Raw genomic sequence first — 23,239 nt, 5'->3', positions numbered from 1 at the left:
CTCTCCAAAACTTCGAAGTGATTCCTGAAAGAGTGGCTAAGAATCCAGATACTTCTTAAAGACAGCATCATACTATCACAAAAAAAAAAGTCCTGAGCCCCCCACCCATCAATATAGATCCAAACTGGCAGGGCTTCAATATCTTTTCAATTACACTCTCAATAATTTTCTGTATGGTAGTTTTGTCCTGAAAGGGGATAGGAGGGTTTTGATATTAGGAAAGCTAGTATTTATGACCATCCATTAAACTTCTTTCAGCAATGGAGTATATTAAAATATTAATTCTGTGAGCTTCTCTTCAGTTTTGTTTGAGGATACTACGCTTTTACAGATGTTTTGGAGTTGTTGGGTTTGTTTGTTTTGTTTTTTGTTTTTTAATAATTTTTAAGGGTATCACTTATAAAGCAATGTATATACCAAGTCGTCTATTAGAATGGCATTTGTATAAAAAGTTCCATACACATATATCGTAGAGGAAAAATTTGATGAAATTACAGATTATTAAGAAAGTTAAGATTATTCTAATGAAATCTTTGTTTCTGTCAGTCTCCTTTGTTTCTAAGATAACTTTTTCTAAAGGTATAAGAAAAATAATACTGACTTCTGGAACAAATCTTACACACAGGTATAAGAACAGCTGTCCAAAGTCAAACCAAAAGTCTACATATTCCAATACTTTGACTCCAATAGCAGTTATGAGAAGGAATGCCAAGAAAATTGGATAAGAAAAGGGCTAGCATGTTTCTGCTAGCCTTCACCCATTTGCAAGCCAAAGGTTTTCCTAAATTGTCATTTCTAAGGATGGAGTTTCTATGTATTTAGTAACCTCAAATGGATCTCCCCTCCTCTACCCACAGTGCACTTCAGAGGGAGGGAGGAAGGACGGACGGACAGACGGACAGACATTTAGCAACACAGAAAGCACTCAAAGATTCAAAGGTCTCTGTTTCAAGCACAATTATTCCTTAAGCATATTCAGTTGCTGAAGAGCAGGAGCACCCTCTTTCAGGAGCTTCCACGTGGCCCAGCCACACTTCTTTAAAAGGTATACAGTTTACTGACTGAAAATGCATGTAAAACAAATGCTGTCCCCATTACAGGGGGAATTATACATTTACTGTAGCCCCTAACCACTAGTTCCAAATCCTAGAATCTGAGCAGTAGTATTGCAGTATAAATGAATGTTAGACTAGGACTCACATGCTTAGCATTCTAATTCCTGGCTGCGCACCTGGCAAATCACTTTACTGCTCTTTGCTTCAGTGTCTCCATCTGTAAAATGTGAATAATACTGCTGATTTCCTTCGAAAAAAAATTGAGCACTATTAAGGAAAAGTAATATATGGGAGTAGGATACTGCTATTCTTACAGTTGATTTTTACACTGCAGCCTTTGTTGAATCTATTATTTGATCAGTATTAATGGAAAAAAAAAGAGAAAAAAACACTTTTTTTTCCTTCTATTATTGGCTAATATCTATCTTTTCTACATTGTAACCTGAAAGATCATTGGACTGGAGAAATTTGGGCTGCTATTTGTATCTCTCTTGCAAGTGGAACAATTTAGTTGCCTGAAGTGGGAAAAAAAGATCTCTTTCAGCATCTGAGTACAAAGATAAATCCCTGTTCTATTAAAGAAAACAACAGATGTTTTTTTTTTCTCTTAATGGTTTGTAGTTTTAGGCCTAAATTTGCATAAGAAGGAAAGATTAATTTGTTATAGCTAGAGCTCTGTTAGAAAATTAAACTGTATCCAAAGACTTCTGTATGTTGTTTACTCCTTCAGGCCTTATTGAGAAAGCTTGGTCAAGTATGCACTGAAAACTATGATCCTAGTATCTAAGGAATGAAGAAAACTTTCCAACTCTAACCATATGTCATGCCTTTCTTAGAAGATATACTTCTCTCAGGAGTCCTTCCTGAAACACCTACCATGGAAAATTCATCCTTGCAGGATTGAGAGCGCTTTCATTTGGAGAGATTCTGGCAAAATTTCTCTCTGTGCAGACAGACAGACAATAGAGTTTGAAGAACGTTGGCTCACTTGTGGCATCAGTACAGATAAAGGTCAAAAACAGGCTGACTTGGAAGACCAAAAAACAAAAGCCGCCTTTGTGGCCTCTTAATCTCAAGGAAGATCAAAGGAGTAGATTTTTGCAATACAAAACCTACAGTTACTTTTTTTCTTCTTCTTCTTTTAAGAGAGGGCAAGAAAGGATCAAGCTTTGCAAAGCTTTTAAAACTACTAGGAAAGGTAGTATTTTCCTGCTTAACGCTTAACCCTTTGCTCTTGAAGCCTCCTCCAAAGAGGCTTTGGAATATACTCTCAGGCATATCAGCTCTCCCTTTGGTTTAATATAGATCAGAGAAAATGTCTTGAATTAGCAACTGGAATGTTTTTCTTCCACAGAGGTATCTCTCTCTTACTGTGGATTGCAAAGAACACAAGATCACTATGTTACATGAGAAAGACTGAAAAAAATACAAGACCTATCACAATGAATTAAAAACATATCAGGGCAAGTAATTTCTAATAGTATAACAACTAATCTCCATATTAGACTTACTAATGTGATTGATAAATTCAATTTTAAGAATTGAAGGTAAGAGAAGACATGCAGAAGGATGAATTTCAGCTATTAAAATACCTACTTGTGAACTATGTGTTTGGCTGAAATGCTTAGTGAATCTATCTGAAAACACAAACCAGGCAGAAATGTTACTTATACAATAGCAGACCACAGACTGAGGAAGACACATGAGGCAAGACAGGCAAAGGGAATGGCTTGCCCTTAATTTATCAGGACATACAAAGCACCCATGCAGAGATGACACTGCATTTAAACTAACTAGTAAAAGCAGATCAGTATTTGCTTCTGCTTCAGTGCTTTCTCTCCAAAATCCATCCTCAGTACCTGACATATATTCTACTGTAAAATAATGGATATGGGTAAGGGCATTTCAAGAAATAAAGCTCTGTTCTCCAGACATTGCTGACCCAAACTCTCACCGAAATGTGATACAGCCCTATAACTACTTGTACCTCAAATCTAATCTGAGAGTCATAACATATCCAATATATATTTTACGCAGGTTGATTTTATTTTCAAAAGCTGATTTAAATAAATGTTAAAGGAGACACAGGAATAAATTTGTTTGGACTAGCAAAGAATAATGAAAAATTTAACATTTTCAGGAATTAAACTCAAACTTGTTCACTTTTCCATTAGGTAGTGTTAATACACCTCGGAAGTATCATACTTCATGAAACGTTAGAAACAGATACAGCTGACATTTCACTTATTTAATCCTGAATAAACACAAATGAAATTACTTTCTTCTACAATGCGTTCCTCATTAAGAAAAAGATGTCACAAGGGTTTTAATTCTTTGTCTACTGAAATTAAAATATTTCTTCACAAACAAGCTTACCCCACCCCCACTGCCCCAAAACATATGTTCATATCTATGGCAGAGACTGTTCTTTGGGATGCATTTTGCACATATATAGTATTATTACAGGTGATCTCCAGATCAGCTTGGAGACTTCCGGTACCAACTGCTGTAGGAACAACATATGCACTAGCACTGTCCTCACATCTTCAAGTAAGAGAACAGCAACGCAGTTCTAAACCATCCTTGCAGTGACAGACTTGAAAGCAGCAGGGAGGAGAATGGTCATGTGACAGAATGAATTCAATATACACATGGAAAAGGTATCAAGAGATAAATAATTCATTCTTCTCAGTTAAGTTGGTGAACAAACATACTTCCCACCTATACATGATTTGCACATGTAAAGACAAATATTAAACAGTAACTGGGTAAGTTTGGGATTTTGTTTTACTTCAGCAGATACTAGAGTCTATGTAAGACATCGAAAAACTGCTCTTAAAACAAAGAGTGCACAAAAACAGTAGAAAGTAAAGATCATTTCTTAAGGATTGTATGTTCTGTGCTTTCTAGTTGTAGTTTTGCTAAATATTGTAAGATTATGGTTTTACTAAGAGGTACAACAAATTTTAAAAATTTTCAGTTATTCCTTCACCACCATTAGATCTCTGCAGTTGTGTAATGTGGGATATATTGGCTGACTGTCATTTTTAATCCTCAAGTAGCTATGTTTTCTTAACAGTACAGGGACAGTTTTCAAGACACCATGGGATTATAATATATATATGTATTTGTCAAAGGTATTGTTTTAACCTTCCGATTTCCCTAAATTCGTATGATAATTGGAGATATGGGGTCATATGAATAACTGGAATAAAAAGATAAACAAGTAAAATAAAAATCTGATTTTGAAGAATTATCTAATAAAATGCATCTTAAAAAGTCCAAGATTAAAAGCCCATTACCATTAATAAATAACATTTTTTGTGTGTTTAATTTTACCAACAAATTAACTCAAGGCAGAGACTGTATCTTCAGCCCTCTCATGTAGACATCCATGATGTCATGCACAAATGACAACCCAACAATGATAACACTAGAAGTTCCTTTCTGTGCATTTTTACTTAAACAGAATATTCTCACCTCTATTTCATCCCATTTCAGATCTACAACTTTCTGTCCTGCTTTCGGCTGCCACGTTGGTAACGTCACCGTTGCTCTTGAGTGCGGAAGAACGATGTCGGGTTCCAGTGTGGATGAGACTGGCCTGCTTTGTCTTGGTGACGATGGCTCCATCGGCTCAGAGACCGGAAGGCTGTGAAACGAGTGCTCACAATTTGTTCCTTCATAGCCTTCACTGCAGATGCAGAGGTAGCCATCACTGCTAGTGCTGCAGTTGCCATGGCGACAGGGGTTGCTGGCACAAGGGTCTGAAATGAACTGCAGGGAAAAAAACATCATATGGGTCAATTACTGCATATAAAAGATGTGTGTGTGCTTCACAAATACCATAAAACAAGATTCTTTTCCCCTTCTGTATTTATCTTCTAAATGTATTTATGAACAAAGCTCATCTTTGATACATCTTAAAGAAAGTAAATTTAAAAGATCAAAAAATATAAATTAATCTAGATTCACCACTGCTCTCAGAATATTGCAAGCAAAGCGATGAACATGAAGTAGGAGCACGGCCACTGCTCATAACCAGTAATTTTCAAAACAATCTTCAGAGTAACCTGTCTAGGGAAAAGAACAAAAATCTAGAAATTTAAGGCAGTAACAGAAGTAGGAATGGGACATTGACCTCACAGAGGTCACCAGCTTAGGATGTAGCTGTGTGTTGTCAGAGTTCACCTCATCATGCAGCCGTGTTTATGGACATAAATTCTGTTTTATAACAGCTGGGTCTTTCGCCTGCACTTCATTTAGAGGACAGCCGCTTCAGAATCTTACTCATTCTGGTGCTGAAAACTTCCTAATACGAGTGATTAGGGGAAAAAAAAAAAAAAAAGCTTATTTTTAACACAGCATTTGTAATAGAATAGAATGGGAGCTCAGTGATGTGAGAAAAATCCTGTCCTATGCTCAGCTGCTTTCCTCTGATTTCTGCCTTATCTATCAGCTAACTTGAACTCAGTTTCTTACATCATCATTGACTTCTAGGTGAAATGTCTCTTCCCTCTTCCACACCAGTGTTCACATCCACAAGATATTTACAGAATATGCTTACAAACTCATCTCAAGTTTCACCTGATAGACTAAACAAGCCAGGCTTGCTCAATCTCCCGGTGCAGGACAAGCCCTGCGTTAAGGGGGCCGTTCTCACAACTTGCACTCTGAGGCCTAGCACTGCCTTTCCAATGCATCAACACTTCTGTCTGTCCTGCAGATAGCTTCCTGACACTACCTAAGAAATTTTTGCCTTAGTCAGAGCTACATCACACTGCTGACTCACTGTCACCATTTGAGCAACCAATACAGCCGGGCAGTTCCTTTGGTTTGTCCTCACATTAAATGATAATCAGTCCATCACCGGAAACAGACATTTTCTCAGTCTTTACATGCAAATTTCATGCAAGTGTTCCAGTACTATAAGTTACCTAGTTCTTTCCTGTACAGTATTTCAGTCCTTCCCTGCATAAGCAATGCTGCTTCTTAATATATTTCTCTAAAGCACCACAGTTATGATAGTTTTAACAATTATTTAATAATAAATAGGAATTGCATAAGCTTTACATATCCTTAATGTGAAAATTGCCATCCCTCTAGAAATGACCTGGAATAACTTTACTTATAGCAAAACATAACAGGCACTTGAAGTCCTTAGCTTCAGGATCCTCAGAGATAAAAACAGGTATTGAATCTACACTAGGAACTTTACCTTCCCACCAGTTCAAAGGCCTGGTATCAGGGGTAACAAATCCTAATGTTACACTTTTTACACATATCTGAAACAGTGCTAATATTGACCTTGGTTGGAACTTCTTTGACTAGAATTTTTGTATACTCCGGCCTCTGTAATATTTTTAGCCAGAAAACAGAAGAAACATTACTATAAAAGTTAATTTTGGAAACAGTTAATCATGAATGTTAGATTTTGCACTGACTAATGCAGGAGAGTTAGAGGCCATGCAATACAGCCCAAAATATACAGTATGCTTGTTTATCTTGTCATTCGGTTATAGCTCTGAATGTTATTTGCTTTGCATGGGGACACATCTCATACATATTAAATGATATATCAGACATCAGGCACAAATTCCCACTTCTTCATTTTTAAAACCCAACTGTATATTGAGTTTATATATACTTGATATATCAAGAATCAAAGAAGCATTGACTTTTGTGGTCAGGTTGGCTTATCTCCTTAAAGTCTCTTCATCCTTCAAATCAACAGAATATCTATGTTATCAGAGACCACTTTCTAGACCACTTCTCAGCGAAATCATGAAGGGACAAGGACAAAGGCAAGGGACAAAACCTAGTTTGTTCTATAGTTTAACTATATTTTAAGCTTGCTTTCATTTCCAAATAGCAGAAATTTTTGTGCCAATTTTCTTTTCCTTTTAGATTGTTGAAGATAAAAATTGTTCAAGTGCGGACAAAGCCCAGTTCAACTATTGTTTGCAACAGTTCTTCATGTTCTGGTGGCTTGGACTAGATCTGAGTTTCAAAGACATGCAGCTCTCCTATTGTTAGATAAGCTCTTTACTCATTCTTTCACAATTAATCCAAATTCACCTTAACTCATTTTGATTAATGAATCAGCGTTCATTCTGCTCTGAGGAAATTTAATTGTTTTTGTCACACGTGAAATGTTAACATTATTACTGGCAAACCCTAGGAACACAAAAGCAGAAAACATTTTCAAACAATCACAAAGGGAACTTTTTTCCTCTCAACTCAATATATCCATTCATTTTACAAGCAAAATAATCAAAAGTGTGCTGTGATGAATGTTCCTTGCTGTAAATGTTTTTGAGCTTGGCCAAGCACTGAGCAGGAAGAGATGTGCTTGCCAACAAGCACTGCTCCTTGCTGCCTGTGCCACACACCAAACACCACCGGCCTTGGGAGCTGCCACTAACATTCCCCACACACCACAGTGAATACAGTTAAGACTGCTTGGTTTGTACAAAGAATTAAAATAGGTGAGCGTAGGTGGAGAACTTCACTACGTGCTTTCTCAGAATCAAGTTTTATGAAGTACTTCATAAGAGTTTTTAAGATACCTTTCCCCCTTTTTTAGCTACTATCAATTCTAAAGCTCTTTTTCCTTTCAGGAAGCTTATCAAAGTCAACAAATGTCCATTTTGCATGTAGATTCTCTGTTGAACCAAATAAAGTTCATTTTGATTGGTGGTTACAAAGAGATGAGGAAACAAAACTGATTAGTCAGTGTTGGTTAGGGACTTTCTATGGCCCTGTCGTAGGTGGCAGCAATGGTTATGGAGGACTCTGAGAAGCAACAGGACACAGTGGACAACACGCCTACAGCAGAACAAAAAGGTAGCAAAATTTCAGGGCTAAAACTTCAAAGAACTTTTCAAGTCCACAGAAAAAGAGTAAAAAACTTCCTTGATCATTTTTTTTTTTTAGGCATTCCTTGTGAAGTTCACAGTATTTTGAAATATCACTGCACAGAGAAAAGGAGGACACAGGTAACAGGTATCAACATAGCTACTGATTAAATAAGAATGTAATATAATGACTACCAAAAAATCCAGATGTTCTTTAAGATGTAGAATTTCTATAATCTTGGTAGAGAAAGTATATTTTGTATGTAAGTCTCTTGTTGGTTTTATCCTAATTTCTCTGTTTAATAGTCTGTTTTCATAATATACACATTAACTAAATAGGTACAGTCAGCATTGCAGTAGCTAGCTGACAAAGCTGAATTAAAAATCATAATATGTATGCTCATGTAATTGCTATCTCATATACCTGAACAGATGTAATTTTTAGAGTATTCTTCTAATAAAATCCTAAGATTGATACATATCAAGGTGACCTTGATATTGCAGTTCTTTTTCCAAAGGCGGATAGAATATTAACACAGGTACTGTACAAAAACGAGGCTTGTTTAAGAATCACATTCACAAACATGGATTGTTTGCCAGTCAGTCCAATTGTGTCCTAAGGTTTTAGTTTCAGATAAAATACAGCAAGATGTATATCTGCAAGATCTTTTCACCAGTACTCTTTATGGTGACACCAATTTGTCATTTAATGCTCATTCAGTGTCTCCCCAGGGTGGTTGCACTTGTTCTACCTGGACATGGTCAGAAAGGATCCTCGGGAGAGCTTCGAAAAATAAAATGATAAACCTAAAGAGAAGGCTAAAATGAGCTGCTAAACACTATGCAAAACCTGTCTCCCTCTTGCAAGTCTCCTCTTAGATACGTTAATAAAAAACTAAATTTTGGTTCAGTTTTTATCACCATTTCCTACAATCACGGATGACCTTATACCAACTTCTAACTTAGTTTTGGTAAAATATGGAAAGAAACGTGGGGAAAAAAAAAAAAAAAAAGAGTAAATCCAGTACTCAGATTAGGTATTCAGCTAATTGTTTAAAATCATGTACTGACTTCTAATCTGCTAACAAAGCCAAGCTGCCACAACAATGTCAAAGGCTGGCATTTTACATTTGTGTTCAGCAGCACTCAAAACCTCCAAAATGGTCTTCAGATATTAAAAGCCAACAGAGGCCAAAAGCCACTGGCTCTGGATCCCTGAGATGTTTTTTCTACACAAAGGATGAAAGTTGTGGTTTTCAAATATGTAAATTGACTTGAGCTGGTTGTGATTTAGACTAAATGTGTTCATCTTCATGTGTTCAGCTAAAAACAGATCTTAAGAGAAATTTAAATCTGTAGAAGAAACTGGCACCTACATTGCTGAAGAAATGCCCTGATACAAAAGTAGACAACTGCTCTACAGGAATAGATCATGGGAAGATCCACCCTGTACCACCAGCCCAGAAAAAGGATTGAATGCATCAACTTCAATCTATGCACTGTACATTAAAAGCCACCAAATTCTGAATACTTTAGCAAGAAAATAATTAAAACCTACACTCTTAGGATATTATCAATTTGTTTCTAATACAGTAACCAGAAAAAATCTTGCAACTGTTTTATTCTTATATGCACATCTGAAATATCACACCATATTTGCATATGCAGCAATTTATGAAAAAAAATGAAACAGATTTAAATCTTCTATATAGCAATGACAATAAAGATTATCTAGAAATGCAATCTCTTTGAAAAAATGGCTTATCTTCAAACTATTATTTAAATTTAATCTTATTCAAACCTTCAGTCCATTGAAGTTTTAAATCCCATTCTATCACACAATAATCGTTAATGCAAGCTAGGAAATGGAAGACAAGAAAACAGGATGATTTGAAATAGAAAAAAAAATCAGATGCTCCAAAGAGTGTCCACAGAAGTATTGACATTAGTAAGTTGAACTAATGATTCCATTCTATTTTAGGGAAATACATTTTTGGGACTTAGTGGGCCTCAAGCAAGCAATGTGGGTTCAATTTCCGACTCCCTGAGACATCCTGTGTGACCAGGGAACAAACAGTCAGACTACCTCCACCTCTTTTCTAGCTAAAGCGGAGATTACATTTCTTTTCTCACATCCCCTGTGTTATTTGAACAGAACAATTTTTTTCACAATGGGAAGCACAGGGCCAACATAGATAAGAAATCTCTGGTGGGAGTGAAATACAAATAAATAGAACAGGGAAACACAGCAAGGCTAAACCTGTGACCTGTGGCTATTAACGTTTATTTCTTATTCCACCTTTCTTGTTTCTTTCTATGGCTACTCAGGTTTCTTCTGAACTCTTGTATGCTTAGACAAACAGAGGTGTTCAGAGAAATATCCAGCAAAAAATCTTTAAAGTTAGTAAATATTTCTAGTTTATATGCTCTTTTCTAATTAATCCTTGAAAGACAGCAAAATCCTACTGGTACTGCATGCTTAGACACTATGATTATCATCAAAACAAGGTCTGCTTGAAAACAAGCAGCTTGAAAAGTACATTAATGTTCCAATTATAACCAAATTAATAATAATAATAATGACAATAATAAATAAATACATAAATAAAAGAGTGGTTTATACCCTGGGCTAAGAAAGTTAAGATGAACGAGATCATCTCATGAGAATGTAAAAAATAACCAGTATCAGCACCTTGGCGCACACAGACTTCTCCACCTTAAATGTTCCTGAAAAGTTACCTTCAAACACTTTTGTATATGTTTAAGAACAGTCTTGCTACTTACATGAAAGTATTTCTCCTATCACATGTGGAAAAATATAGTACTATGTCATGGTGAAACATTGCCTGACAGGGCGCAGTGATGACTTGCAACTTGATCAGGTACCACCATGTCCATACAGGAATCAGAATGTCACAGTTTGTCAGATAAAAATAATAATAAACAAACAAACAAGTAAATAAATAAATAAAAGATGCCTGTATGGTACTATTTCTAACTAGGAGTAGCTATTGCCTGCTGTGAACTACGTCAGTCTGAGCCTTGGGTATCTGCAACTTTAAAGAATAGGCAGGCCACAAAGTATTGGAAAGTGCTTTATACTAAAGTCCTGGAAGCCAGAACAATCAGGGCTTTTCTTCCCATCCCGGAACACCGTGTAAGCAAGGAGGAAAAAAAAAAAAAAGAAAGAAAAAAACACCTTATATATTGCATAAAACATTAATATGGCGACTACATCAGTTTCATTTATTAGAAACTCACTACAAGCTGCAGCACAGTGGGAATTAATCAAGATTTAGAAGGCTAATGCCAAGAACTGTATCCTGCTGAAGTGACAATGTAAGCAACATTCTTCTAGAAATAAACATTTACTATTTTCCCTTAGCAGTTCCACTCAATGCCCCAGCCCATCAGGAAAGACATCAATAAGTGCAATAAAGAAGAGAAACCTTTATCAGATAACTCAGAACATGATTCTTTGAAACACCGTTAACTGTGAGCATTCTGGATTGCTTCCAAGCTGCCATTCTCATCCTATGAGTTTTGAATACCCAGAGTAATGAAACTGCCAGTGAATGTAATAAATGGATAGAAAACATTTTCTTTACTTCAGTGAAGCAGCAAAAAAATGCCTAAAGAAATTGTCTGTCTAATTGAGACCAAAAGCATGGCTGCCCAAATCTATTTGAAAAACCAGCAAACATAACAAGGCAAATTTTAAACAACACGATGGATTTTAAAAGCAGAGTGCCAGCAAATGGGTAAGTTACCCTTGCATAATAAGATACCATACATCAGCTGCTTTGCTATACCTATCCTCAGGCACAGTCTAACCTTGAGGCATACCGAAATAACTACAAAATAAATTGAGATCGCTTTCTGCCTGCCTCAACAAAAGGAAAATATCTACTTCACAGTAACCATGGAGTACTGCTAGATGTGAGCATGCACATAAATAGTTATTGAGAAGCACTTTATAGGTTTTCCTCAGCTTTTCTCATCAGATTATTGTTAGTACTGTTTTTTGGTATATTTTCCTATATCCTCCTGGGAAAGGCCATTCAAATTGTTTGCTATTTCTGTAGATACAACAGATTTAATATTACATTTCCAGTAGACAAGCTAAACCAACTTACCCTGTTTTTCAGCAATTCCTCCACTTAGCAAAGATGTTTTTTTAAAAAGAAAATGAAGTCAGGGTATCCATTCTGAAGATAAGATAGGTCAACTACCTGGCAGAAAGAATATTGGAAGTACCTATAGATCTGTAAAGATTAGCGGTGAAGTTTTTTTTACCTCAGCATCATCTCATTTTACTCTCAGTAAGTGTTGGCAACCTACAGTGTCATTGTTGAACAGGACCCCAGTGGCGCTCACATTACTGCTTGTAAAACTGATGGGTAATTCTGAACAGAAACCATTAACTTCATTACAGTAACACAACACATTGGTTTGTTTATATCTTATGCTATTATTTCATTATGAAAACATCAAACAGTGAAAGAATCATTAATGGTGTCTTTATTCTTAATATTGTTTCCATTTTCAGAAGTGCTTTTTTCTTGAGTAACAGTGGGGTGCACAAAATATTTTTATGCTAGGAAATTGTGATATGCAATGATATGAAAATTCATAATATCTTTACTTCTAGAACGACCTTTCTACTAGTTTCAAACACATCATTCACTTGTGAGAAACTGAAATTAAGTAAAGGCCATTCCTAGAATATACTTCCTTATATTGTTCCAGAAGTCATTAATTGATCTTAAAAACGATATGTAGCATTCTATAAAAAGAAGCAAACAAATATGCCAACTTATATGCAAAGATTTTAGAAGATTTTTTAAAACAGAAGATTAACCAATTCAAATGAACTTAACTGAAATTAAACATACAGGTCACTATCTAATTCAAGGCTAATAACATTACTTCAAACTCCTGAAGTTCTGCCACAAATGCTCTGAGTTATGGTGAAATAAGGACTAACACAAAGAGGAATAAACTTCCAATTTATTTATGAAACAAAAAATCCTAAGCAATCTGCTACTGGTGTTTTCAGAACTGACTAGAGAAGTTACTCATCTATTCTACTGAAAGTAAAAAGAACTTGAATTCCCAAATCTTTACCTATTTTGAAAACAACAGCATGATATAGCCTCTATTCAGGTATGTCAACACATGCCAACACATGAACACGTTCTCTCAGCATTCTCTGCATTGCTGTAGTGGTATGTTACTTCCCATTACTGCTATTTTTTAAACTTTTTCCTGTGCATATTATTTTAGTTTTAATCATCTGGGCCCAGGATTAGAATTGCAAAACCCAGCTAAATTTTGCACGTAGTTATTGGGGGGTTAATACTTCACGTTCAGCAGAACTGACAACTTAAAGGGATCCAGAGAAGAGAGATGCCAATCTGAAGTAGTTGCCTTCAGTTCTCAGTTTGGTCATCACAGAAAGTAGGATTCACAGCCTTCTTTCTTGAATTGGGAACCTAAACAGTTTTTCTGGTTACAAGTGATTAACTCACTTGTTTTTTCTTTAAGTCAGGGTCGGAGGCAACGTAGAAAAGCCAGTGTCTTTGTCTCATAACCAAAGCGCCTGCCTGCACATAAAGAGCAATGTCCAAAGAGTTTCAAACCAACATCCCCTAAGAATTTATCATTTAATGCAAAAGTAATTGGGTTAAATATTTGAACAATGTTCAAATATTTCGAGCAGAGATAAGAGCCCAAAATTTCTCCGCTTCTCCTTGCTAGCACTCGATCACTCACTCCCGCTGACGCTCCTTCCCATCCTCACTCACTGTGGCCCTGTGATTCTTGCTCTGCGAAAGCAGTTTGAACTACAAAATTTTATCTCACATTTTGTGACAGGCTGAGTGAACTCGGTTACGTCCTGGCAGCTAACACACAGTAACTTGTTAAGAGATGACAGCAGCAGCATATGCCTGCACCTTGAGAATAAGACAATCTTCAGATGCATAAAATAGGTCTCTATATGCGCTGGCTAGGGGTAGCGCATTTTTATCCCTAACTGAAATAGCTGTTTTGCCCAAACAGTACTTCTTTGTGTCATCATTAAAGTCAGTAGAACAACCTTTTGGGGAACATTTTTTTTAAACCAAATTTATCTTGCGCTCCAAAAGACCTTCTAAATTTTTATTAGGATTAAACTTGATGATTTACATAACATACACAGTAACAATTGTTTAGGGTTTTATCTTTCTAGTCAATGCTAATATAATGCTAATATAATTTTTCTAATGTCATGTTTTATTTTGTTGTAATTTCAGTCTCTAGATCACTCTCATGTCTTCTATTTTATAATTACAGACTTTTCATTTCTTTAGTGCAGAGGACTCAGCCTTCACACCAGGAAAATTCAGACTGGAATCTACCTCAAAAATCTCAGGTCAAGGGAAATGGAAATTTTGAATTTAGCCCATGCCTCTGGAACAGTGGCATCCATTCTCAAGGCTCCTGTAGCAAGTTACAGGGAACCTGTCATTACAAATAACAGAATTACTCCTCAGTGTGCTTTTATTTAATTGTTCCTCTTGATCACATCAGAGACAACAAGCAGAAAGTTGTTTGTCATAAGATCTTCCTTCCGGCATGCCCAGGATACCATTTATACTCATTGTTCAACACAATGAAAGATACATCCAGAAAAGGTAAGATGACTTTCAGTAAAGTAGTGCCAAGCAACCAAACTCATCATCTATCATTTCAAATCTGCCCTAAAGATTGTAGCTGTTACCAAACGCATTACAATATTAATGAACACTGCCTGGAAAGGATTTATCCGCCCTCTAGATGATGATGTTCCCCTTTGTTAGTAATTATTTTAGTGGGGTCTTTTGTGCCAAATTCTCTCTTATGAATCTTTGGAATACACAAAATCAGATAAAATACAGCCCATTTTCCTAGCACTAGAGAAGGCAGGTCTGTGACCTAAACAAGCCCTTCTATGAATTCACTATATTAAAAAAAAAAAATACATCTGTCATCAAATTACACTGTGTGCACACCATCCTTTTGCTGTCTACTACAAACCCAAGGGACAAGAGTTGTAGTTTTTTTTTTTTTTTTTTTTTTTTGGGGGGGGGGGTGTTGTCTTTGTTTTATTTTTAAACAATACTGTTTTAGAGCTTCTCTCATGTCTACAAATTTATCCTTTGGTCGTTTACCCTTGCTAATTAGTAAAGACTAATTGCAGCTAAGCTGAAACATGTCATGTGTCATTCCCCATGTGTTTTTTGGTTTGTTTTCACCAAATCTTCTTTGTATGATTTCAAACCTGCAACCTTAGCTAATAATCCCAATACTGATTTATGTCTATGTTATGTAAATCACACAGTCCCTTATTGTTTTGATGCTATGAATTATGTTCATCACTTTTTGAACTCAGCAATACTTCATGGCATCTAAAAACTGATGGCAATAGCTAAATTGTAGAACTTTTGTGCTAAATGAGGAAATACTCCTTTTGTCTGATTTTAAGTTTCTGCCTGGTTAATTTCATTATATATCCCTACTCCTTATTCTATGAGATTTATTAAACATTCTTTGCCTTTGCTGGGTTAGGCACAAACTTTATGAGGTTCTGTACATTAATCTCCTGCACACATCTAGGATACACTATGGCAATTACCACATGAATCAAAAAGGTAAGGATTTACAGATCTGATCATGATTATGCTGGGAAGTTTTATATTTACTACAGAGACAACAACAGCAGGATTCTAACTCCTGAAGATGGATTTAACAGCTTTTTGTTAATTAGAGTCCAGTATGCATGTTTGCATTTTTAATTAAATTTTCTGGACTTTGTACATTTGCTTGTTTTGGTTGGGTTTGGTAGTGGGTTTGTTTTGTTTTGTTTTCCCAGGATTTCATTAATTCTCGTGGCACAACATTCATTTTTTGGTGGCAAACATCAGGGCTTCTGAAAGGTACACTACCATAACAATTTATGATAATGGACAGCAAGAGACTTGTACAGGAGTGCTTGATAGAAGTTAAAATATAAGGAGAAATGTTTATGGATATCCTTTTCTTCCAGATTATCAGGCATTTAGAGGCTGAAGCCCTTACCTCCTTCTGAAACAGCTGCAAGAATTCAAGGGAATTTTCCCTGCTACTGTAAAAGAAACCCAGGTTGTTCCTGTAGTTTTCAGCCAGCCTATTGCCTCCTGGTCACATGCATTCATGAGGCACTTGCATGCTTCATGTCTCTCAAGGTTTATCTCTCGTGTTAGTCACAATATTAAAAATGCTACGTTTCCTGTTGTAACTGCATTGAAAGCTGGTGATTTAGGAAACATTTGAAGAAGCAGCCAAACACTGAGCCTACAAATAGCAAAGCAGTATAGTATGTTTTGCACAACAGTATCTCTCTAGTGGCCCACCCAACTTGATAAAATTCAGTTTGGACATGCATGGATTTACATCACAGGATGAGACAGAATCTTTTGACGCACGTTAAATATTCTTGAAAATTATTGAAAACTACACTTTACATCTTGCAACAGTATTTCATTCTTCATCTTCAGCAAACATATGCATACTGAAACAAACTAAATAAAAAATTGGGAAAATTGGAAAAGAAACATAAGTATTTTAAACCTCTGTAACAGGCATGTCATATAGGAAGCTTCAGATGATAGGAAAAAAAATGGTTCATTAAATCCCTGCTGTGCCATATCCTACATATCTTATTGTGTCAGGTTACATGATATTTTAAGATACTACACAACGGCTATTCCTTCTGAGGATAGAAAGTACAATGGGGTAGGAAAAGATTCTTAATGCTGTATCTGCAAAATGACAATCAACAACATAACCTCATTATGCTTTATTATTATTATTAGTCCCTATTCCTGAACTATTAGTTGCTTCAAAAATTCTTTTAATTCATATGAGTGGTTAAAATCTGACAAAAATATGGAAAAGAAAAAAAAAAAAACTTTTTTTCCCTTCTGGTTTCTTTCCTTATGCCCAGGAGATCTCTCAGATTTGCAGCGTTCCTTCAAGATTCCACTGAAAGTCAGAAAATTTGAACACCATGATGTGATTAAGAGATAATGCTGACAAACCTCTTAAAACATTTGCCTTTTCCTTACAGGAAATTTTTTGAATTAAAGATGTTTAAGATATTTGTCTGAGATATAAGATTTAAAACAAAATTATCTTCATAAAAGGTTCTTCTGTTTAGTAATTCCTTGTTTCTCAAAAAACATTTCATAGTGTGGAAGAGGGACAAGTCTGAAATCAGACAGGAAAGAAATGCTGATTCCAGAACAAGAACAAAAGAAGCTAAGAGTAGTTAATCGGGAGAGCTAAAATATATTTTGACAACACAAGAGAAAGTATTACATTAATCAAAACATCTAGTCACAGGATCTGTTTGACTTTCTAACACTGAAGATGAATCATGGGTTTGGTTTCTTTATTGCAACAAGACAGTTACAGATGAAACAGAGGGAGAAACATGGCCAGTGCTACAGCTTTTAGCACAAAGAAATTGATTTGTATTGCAAAGACAGAAGAATACAATTATTTTTTGTATATAAATACAAGTATTTTTATGTATATTTTTATGCTAACATTCTCATATAAAATCATAGAATCAAAGAATTATTGTTCTATGTTTTCATATTCCTATGTAAAATCATGAAAAATGAGTCAGCACTAAATACTTGCTAGGCTTTGTGCTGTATCTTTAACCTGAAATCTCCACCTAAGGACATGTCCTTGAAGCATTCAGCTGCAAGACACTCATAGAATATGAATTACTAACATTAAAAATGAAAAACTAAGAAAGAACTATAACACGAGTATTACTTTCTGAAACATTGGACTAAAGAGGCAGCTGGACACTGAATGCAGGGGAAAACCAGTTAAATTCTAAACCAGTTGAAGACAAAAATGTTATTTATACATACATACCATACATATATAAATAATCTACATCATTGCTTTTACTTACAAGGTTAACATGTAGAAAGAATTAAGAAATCCATCTATTGCAGGGCACACAGCAGAAAGTCTTTTTAGAACTATTGAGACATCCTGTCTGCAACATAAATAACTTGATCTAGTTTGGGGGGCTGATCTAGTCCCATCTTTCCCCTCTTCTGGAAAAAATCAGGCTCTTGCTCAGCTTCCGAAAGGCTTTCTTGTGAAGATCTTCAACACTCCACTACTACTTCTTGTTCAAATGTTTTGTAAGGTGTCTATAAAAGCTGAAATGTATTATGATTGCAGTGCCATCAGAGGACACCTACTCCAATAACATCCTTGAAGACTACAGATCTTTAGACCTTGCTTTTTTTTTTCTTTTTTTTTTTTTTTTATTATCCAATGGATAGTCTAACATATGTTATAACTTAGCTGCTAATAAGCTATGGACTTAATCACCCCAGAGTAAGGAGGTGTCAGATAAAAAAATATAGATATATATATCCTAGAAAGTACTGTTACTCTACCTAGAAGGTATTAGGAATTAACTGGCCAACAACTCTGATGTCTCCCACAAAGTTCTGGTGAATATTCACGAACATGCAGACCTTCATAATGAAGCCTGGATTTCAGCAGCATTTGATCATTTGATTTGCTGGTACAAGTTTTAATATTGTCTCTCTGACAAAATTCTTAGGCACACATCCAAGTGCGCCCCCAACCTCTCTTTAATCTCATTTGGTGGACACTATCATCCAAATGTCCAAGCACTTTTTTCCAGAAGAAACTCCCTCATGTCTTCAAAAGCTATTTCACTGTGGACTTGCTCAGCTCATCGTTTACAACCAATAAAGAAATGACAGCGAAGTCAATTAACACTCAGGCACTGAGATTACATGCCCTCACTTTCCTAGGAGAAAATGATAGAAAAGAAGTACAGTTGGATGAGAAACAACAGCATCTGAGCAAAATCCCTCTTCAATTGTGCAGGCTACCCTAGGAGGCCTGGGTTACAAGGCAGTCCTGAAGCCTTCTTACTGCACTTAAGCTTGTAAAATCTACTCTCCCCTCTAAAATGGCTGAAGAAAAAGCATTCTCTTTACAACCTTTGCTAGTTTACCAGACCAATGTAACCTTTTTCTCCCTCCTCAAATGATCTGCTGTTTAATTACAAGCTTGTCTGGAAGGATCAATACCTCTTGGCAGTAACCAATTCATTATCGTACTTTTCCTGCATTTGATTACAAGAAACTCAAGTCAGTTTTTCTTATTTGCTCTGTATACGCATCCACCGTTAATAATTCCTAAAATTCCAGGACCACATAGGGGAGTAGAAAAAAGACAGACAGACATAAAAAACAAAACAAAAAAACAGGAAAATATCATTAATGGTCTTAGTCTCATAGTATTTTCCTTTTGATTTTTATGACAACCAGACACATACTAAGTCGTCTTGGTCCTTAAAATAAGTGGGTCAAGCATACATAAAAAGTTACTTCTATTCTTATGGCCTCCTCTGACAAATCACTGACTTTCTGTGACAACAACAGCAAAAAAAAAAGGACAAATTAAACATTAAATTCCCATTGAAATCAGATAAACCATTGTGCTCATTACTGCATTCAGCAAGATTGAATTTGGCTCACTGTCTACTTTCACCATACCAAACGGATCAAAGGGATGGATCACAGGAAAGCCTAACGCAAGGAGTCAGACAGTTTCAAATCAATGTCAACAACTCCATAAATAATCAGCCAGAAGAAATCTATTTAAAACACGGGTATATACAAAATCTAATAATTATACTCAGAGCTGTCATTTCTCTAACTTCCATTTAATTATTTTGATTTTTTTTAAAAAAAAAAAAAAGCCTACCATGAACAAACTGGTGCCTAAGACAGTTTGACTGGAATTGAGTGACTATGTATAGCCAGGTTATTACTAGTCCAGTTTTGGCCAGCCACACTGGCCCTATTAGACTGAGACAGTAAAGAGAAGCCTGCAAGTCATAGAAATTTTTATGGGATCTTTGTCTTTCTAGGCTTGTATGTCAGTATTGAATTTGGAAAAAGTGAGAGACTGAAAGGTAAGAAAAAAGCAGGTTGCTCTTGCTCAAGCTTTGCTACACAGCTTTGCCAATGTATTTCCAGCTTGATTTGTCACCCTTCTGTTATTTTTCTATTACCGTTTAATGGAACAAACTGCATATTTCATAAAAACTTTCAAGAATAATTTCTTGCACACAAAAATGCCAAGTAAGGACAAAATAATTAGCAATTTCATTTTAATTAATGATCTAAAACAAGATTTGAATGTTGATAAGCCATAGAATACTTCTCCAGAAAACCTAAAAATGAAAAAAAAAAACACCTTTAGACTGGCTGATTTATGAATTCCTCACACTGTGATTTGTTTAAAAATAATACTGAAATATTTACATACCTCCTCACTGCACAGAAAAATATCACAATGCAAACTACTTATTTTAGTCACGTTGGGAAATTGGTCAGTATTATTTATGTCAGAAATAAAACTAAAAATTTTGGGGGTTATCTTAACTGCATAACTAACCACGGAAACCTTCTCCTTCACAAAACCGGTTGAATTACAGCAAGTCGTGTTGTAAGCATATGTAATGTTCCTTGGTGTGTCCTCAAGCACTGTGGAAAACAAAGCCATACTCCACTATAAACGTGGAAGAAAATCTGCCAGGTAAGTGTCTAGAGAGTAGACGGCAGGTATTTGGGGCCAATTGAAGCATGGCACTATCCTATCCTAAATTTCTTTAGGATCCCTTCCTCCTTAGGTCTACACAGACAAAAGTTAGAGGGAAAAAAAAAAAGTAAAGCAAAGCAGTTTTTGACAAACCATCTGGTAAAATGCCTAAAATAATTATTGTTTCCTTTAGAATAACTTTCCTTATGTTGGTAACTAACCGTATTTTCTTGTCCCATAATACAATTAGTTTGGAACTAAACATGCATGCAGGAGTGCAGAAATCAGAATTACACTCACAATTAGGAAATACCCTACTGCAACTGTACTTGTTCTTTTATTCAACATAGGAAATTCGCTTGAAAATTTATTACTGTTCTTCATCATCAACTCTTATTAGATTTCAAACTGCAATGACCTTGCAAAACAAAGTACTAGCTGTTACACCAGGGTTGGTTTTGTTTTCCCCCCGCCCATCCCCTCCTTTTTTTTTTTTTTTATCAAGTCCACCATATTGCTAAATCTGTTCCACCCATTTAGCTTTCTCTGATTATTTTAGAAATATTACCAAAACAGAATTATCTTTTTATTTCCATCCCAGTAGACACATCCTGTATCTTCATCAGTCTTCCTACAGCCAAGCTACATTACCACACATCAGCAAATCCAGTGCACTGAGCACTTTTTTTTTTCCTCTAATCTTATAAGTCCCTGTTCTGCTTATTATTAAGATAATAATAACAAAAAAGCCCAAAGCCCCATTCAACCTTGAACACCTCCATGGGTGGGGCATCCACAGCTTGTCTGGGCAGCCTGGGCCTCACCACCCTCACAGTAAAGAATTTCTTCCTTATATTTAATCTAAATCTACCCTCATTTGGTTTAAAGCCATTACCCCTTGTCCTATCAAGTGAAGTACCAATATTAAGTGATCATCCTCGATTTTTTTCTTAAAATCGATATTTACCACAAACCAAAAGCCAGGCACAGAGGGTGTGCATGGCCATCACTAAAGTGCAAATTTCTATGATTTAAGTTGTAGGTCCCATCCTGTAAATGCTCTCATACACAGATAGTGAAAATCTGGTTCACTATTCTAAAAATGTGGTTTTATCTTTACACAAGAGGGGGAAAAAAAGTGGTGAATCATGTAAATCTCAGATATGCTCTTTCTACACTTCCAGGATCAAGAGTAGTTGAGACATAACTTAGAGATGAGATACCTCCATTTTACAGCCATCCTTTTACTGTACCTGCTCCATTCTTTGTTCCAACATCTTTCTCCCTGTACTACATTCAAGCTGCGTTTTCACCTTGATCAAATGGGAGAATATTACATTTCACTATAGTGCTTGTTTAACTAAGTAGGAATTTACTCCACTCACAATCTTTTAATATCAACAGAATACATTAGAGTGTGTTTTGGTAATTAGGGGACATGTCACTCTCAAGCAAAGGCTTCTGTAACTCAAGAACGAGTTCAGAAATCTTTAGTTGTACAATGAGCTGCAGCTGGAGCTGTTTGAAATAGAGATTTCATACACTGCAGGATATTCTCAGCAGCTAAGTATTACATTTCTAAATTAACTAGAAGATGCTTAAAATTAGAGGCAGGAGGAAAGAATCTTTCCAATATGCAATCTCCTGCATAGTGTTTATCTCTGAAAAAATAAATACATATATATGCACTAGAATTCATTTTCACCAAGATTATACAAAAAAAATGCACACATGGTTAACCTACACCGTTTAATGGACTGATATTCTTCTGATGAAAATATGCAAATTTATGAACCTCACAAATTATCTTATATCCAGAAATGGAAGGGCATAGACTATGTCTTAAATTGAAATTGAGGCTTTGCTATCTCTGCAATAGAGGTTTTACCCAATTAGATTGTTATTAAAAGATACACTTTTCACATTTTCTTTCCAACTGCTTCCTCTTATCTGATTTCCTTCCTTGGATCCTCAAGGTGACCTATAGAAAAAACATCTCATTGTCAGAATTCTGCAGCACCCAGAACTAGCTGAAGTGGATGAACTGAAACCACAGCTGTGACAGTGACCTGTATTTTCAAAGCCAAGCAAGAAACCATTCCTTCAGAATAAGACAGAAACAGGTTATTCCAAAAACCACAGCTTTGAAAACAGGGCTTGGTAAAAATATGAAGTTCTACTATAGAGAAATAAGGAGGACTTAGGGAAAAAATATCCCAGACTGACACTTTTATCATCCTAATCTGTTCTATCCATACAAATATGGGCAACTCACTCAGAGTTCAGGCAGTCGTTCAGGATCACCATTCTTTATGGACTTCATGTGTTTACAACAACAACAGAAAGGAATTTCTCCTGCGGGGGGCGAAGGCTAAAAAACAGAAAACAATTTCTCTTTACATTGATTGTGCATACAGGAGGGGTTGCTCCATACTGAACTAGGTGTTTGCTATTGCTTAGGAAAAAATATAATCAGCTTAGATGGTCCAAGGGTTGGCCACACAAACATGAACATATACTGTCTTTTGCCACATAAAAACCTTAATGATTAAGTGTAATTGCGGAACAGCAATGGAATTCACAGAATTCCATAAAGGATATACACAGGCATCATCCAAAAAAAATAGTTAATCATAAGGGTTTACA

General features: G+C 35.8%; 1 protein-coding gene across 1 annotated transcript in view; it reads right to left on the bottom strand.

Moving 5' to 3' along the window:
- DNER (delta/notch like EGF repeat containing) overlaps positions 1-23,239 on the bottom strand; it is a 121,271-nt gene that overhangs the window by 70,669 nt on the left and 27,363 nt on the right. The window contains exon 2 of the mRNA XM_040567133.1: positions 4,536-4,832. Coding sequence (XP_040423067.1) covers positions 4,536-4,832 — 297 coding nt within the window. The remainder of the gene's footprint in view (positions 1-4,535; positions 4,833-23,239) is intronic.

Source organism: Cygnus olor, chromosome 9 (genome assembly GCF_009769625.2).
Source record: "Cygnus olor isolate bCygOlo1 chromosome 9, bCygOlo1.pri.v2, whole genome shotgun sequence".
Lineage (NCBI taxonomy): Eukaryota > Metazoa > Chordata > Aves > Anseriformes > Anatidae > Cygnus > Cygnus olor.
The sequence above is the reverse complement of the archived record's forward strand: the minus strand, read 5'-3'. Positions and strand labels throughout refer to the sequence as shown.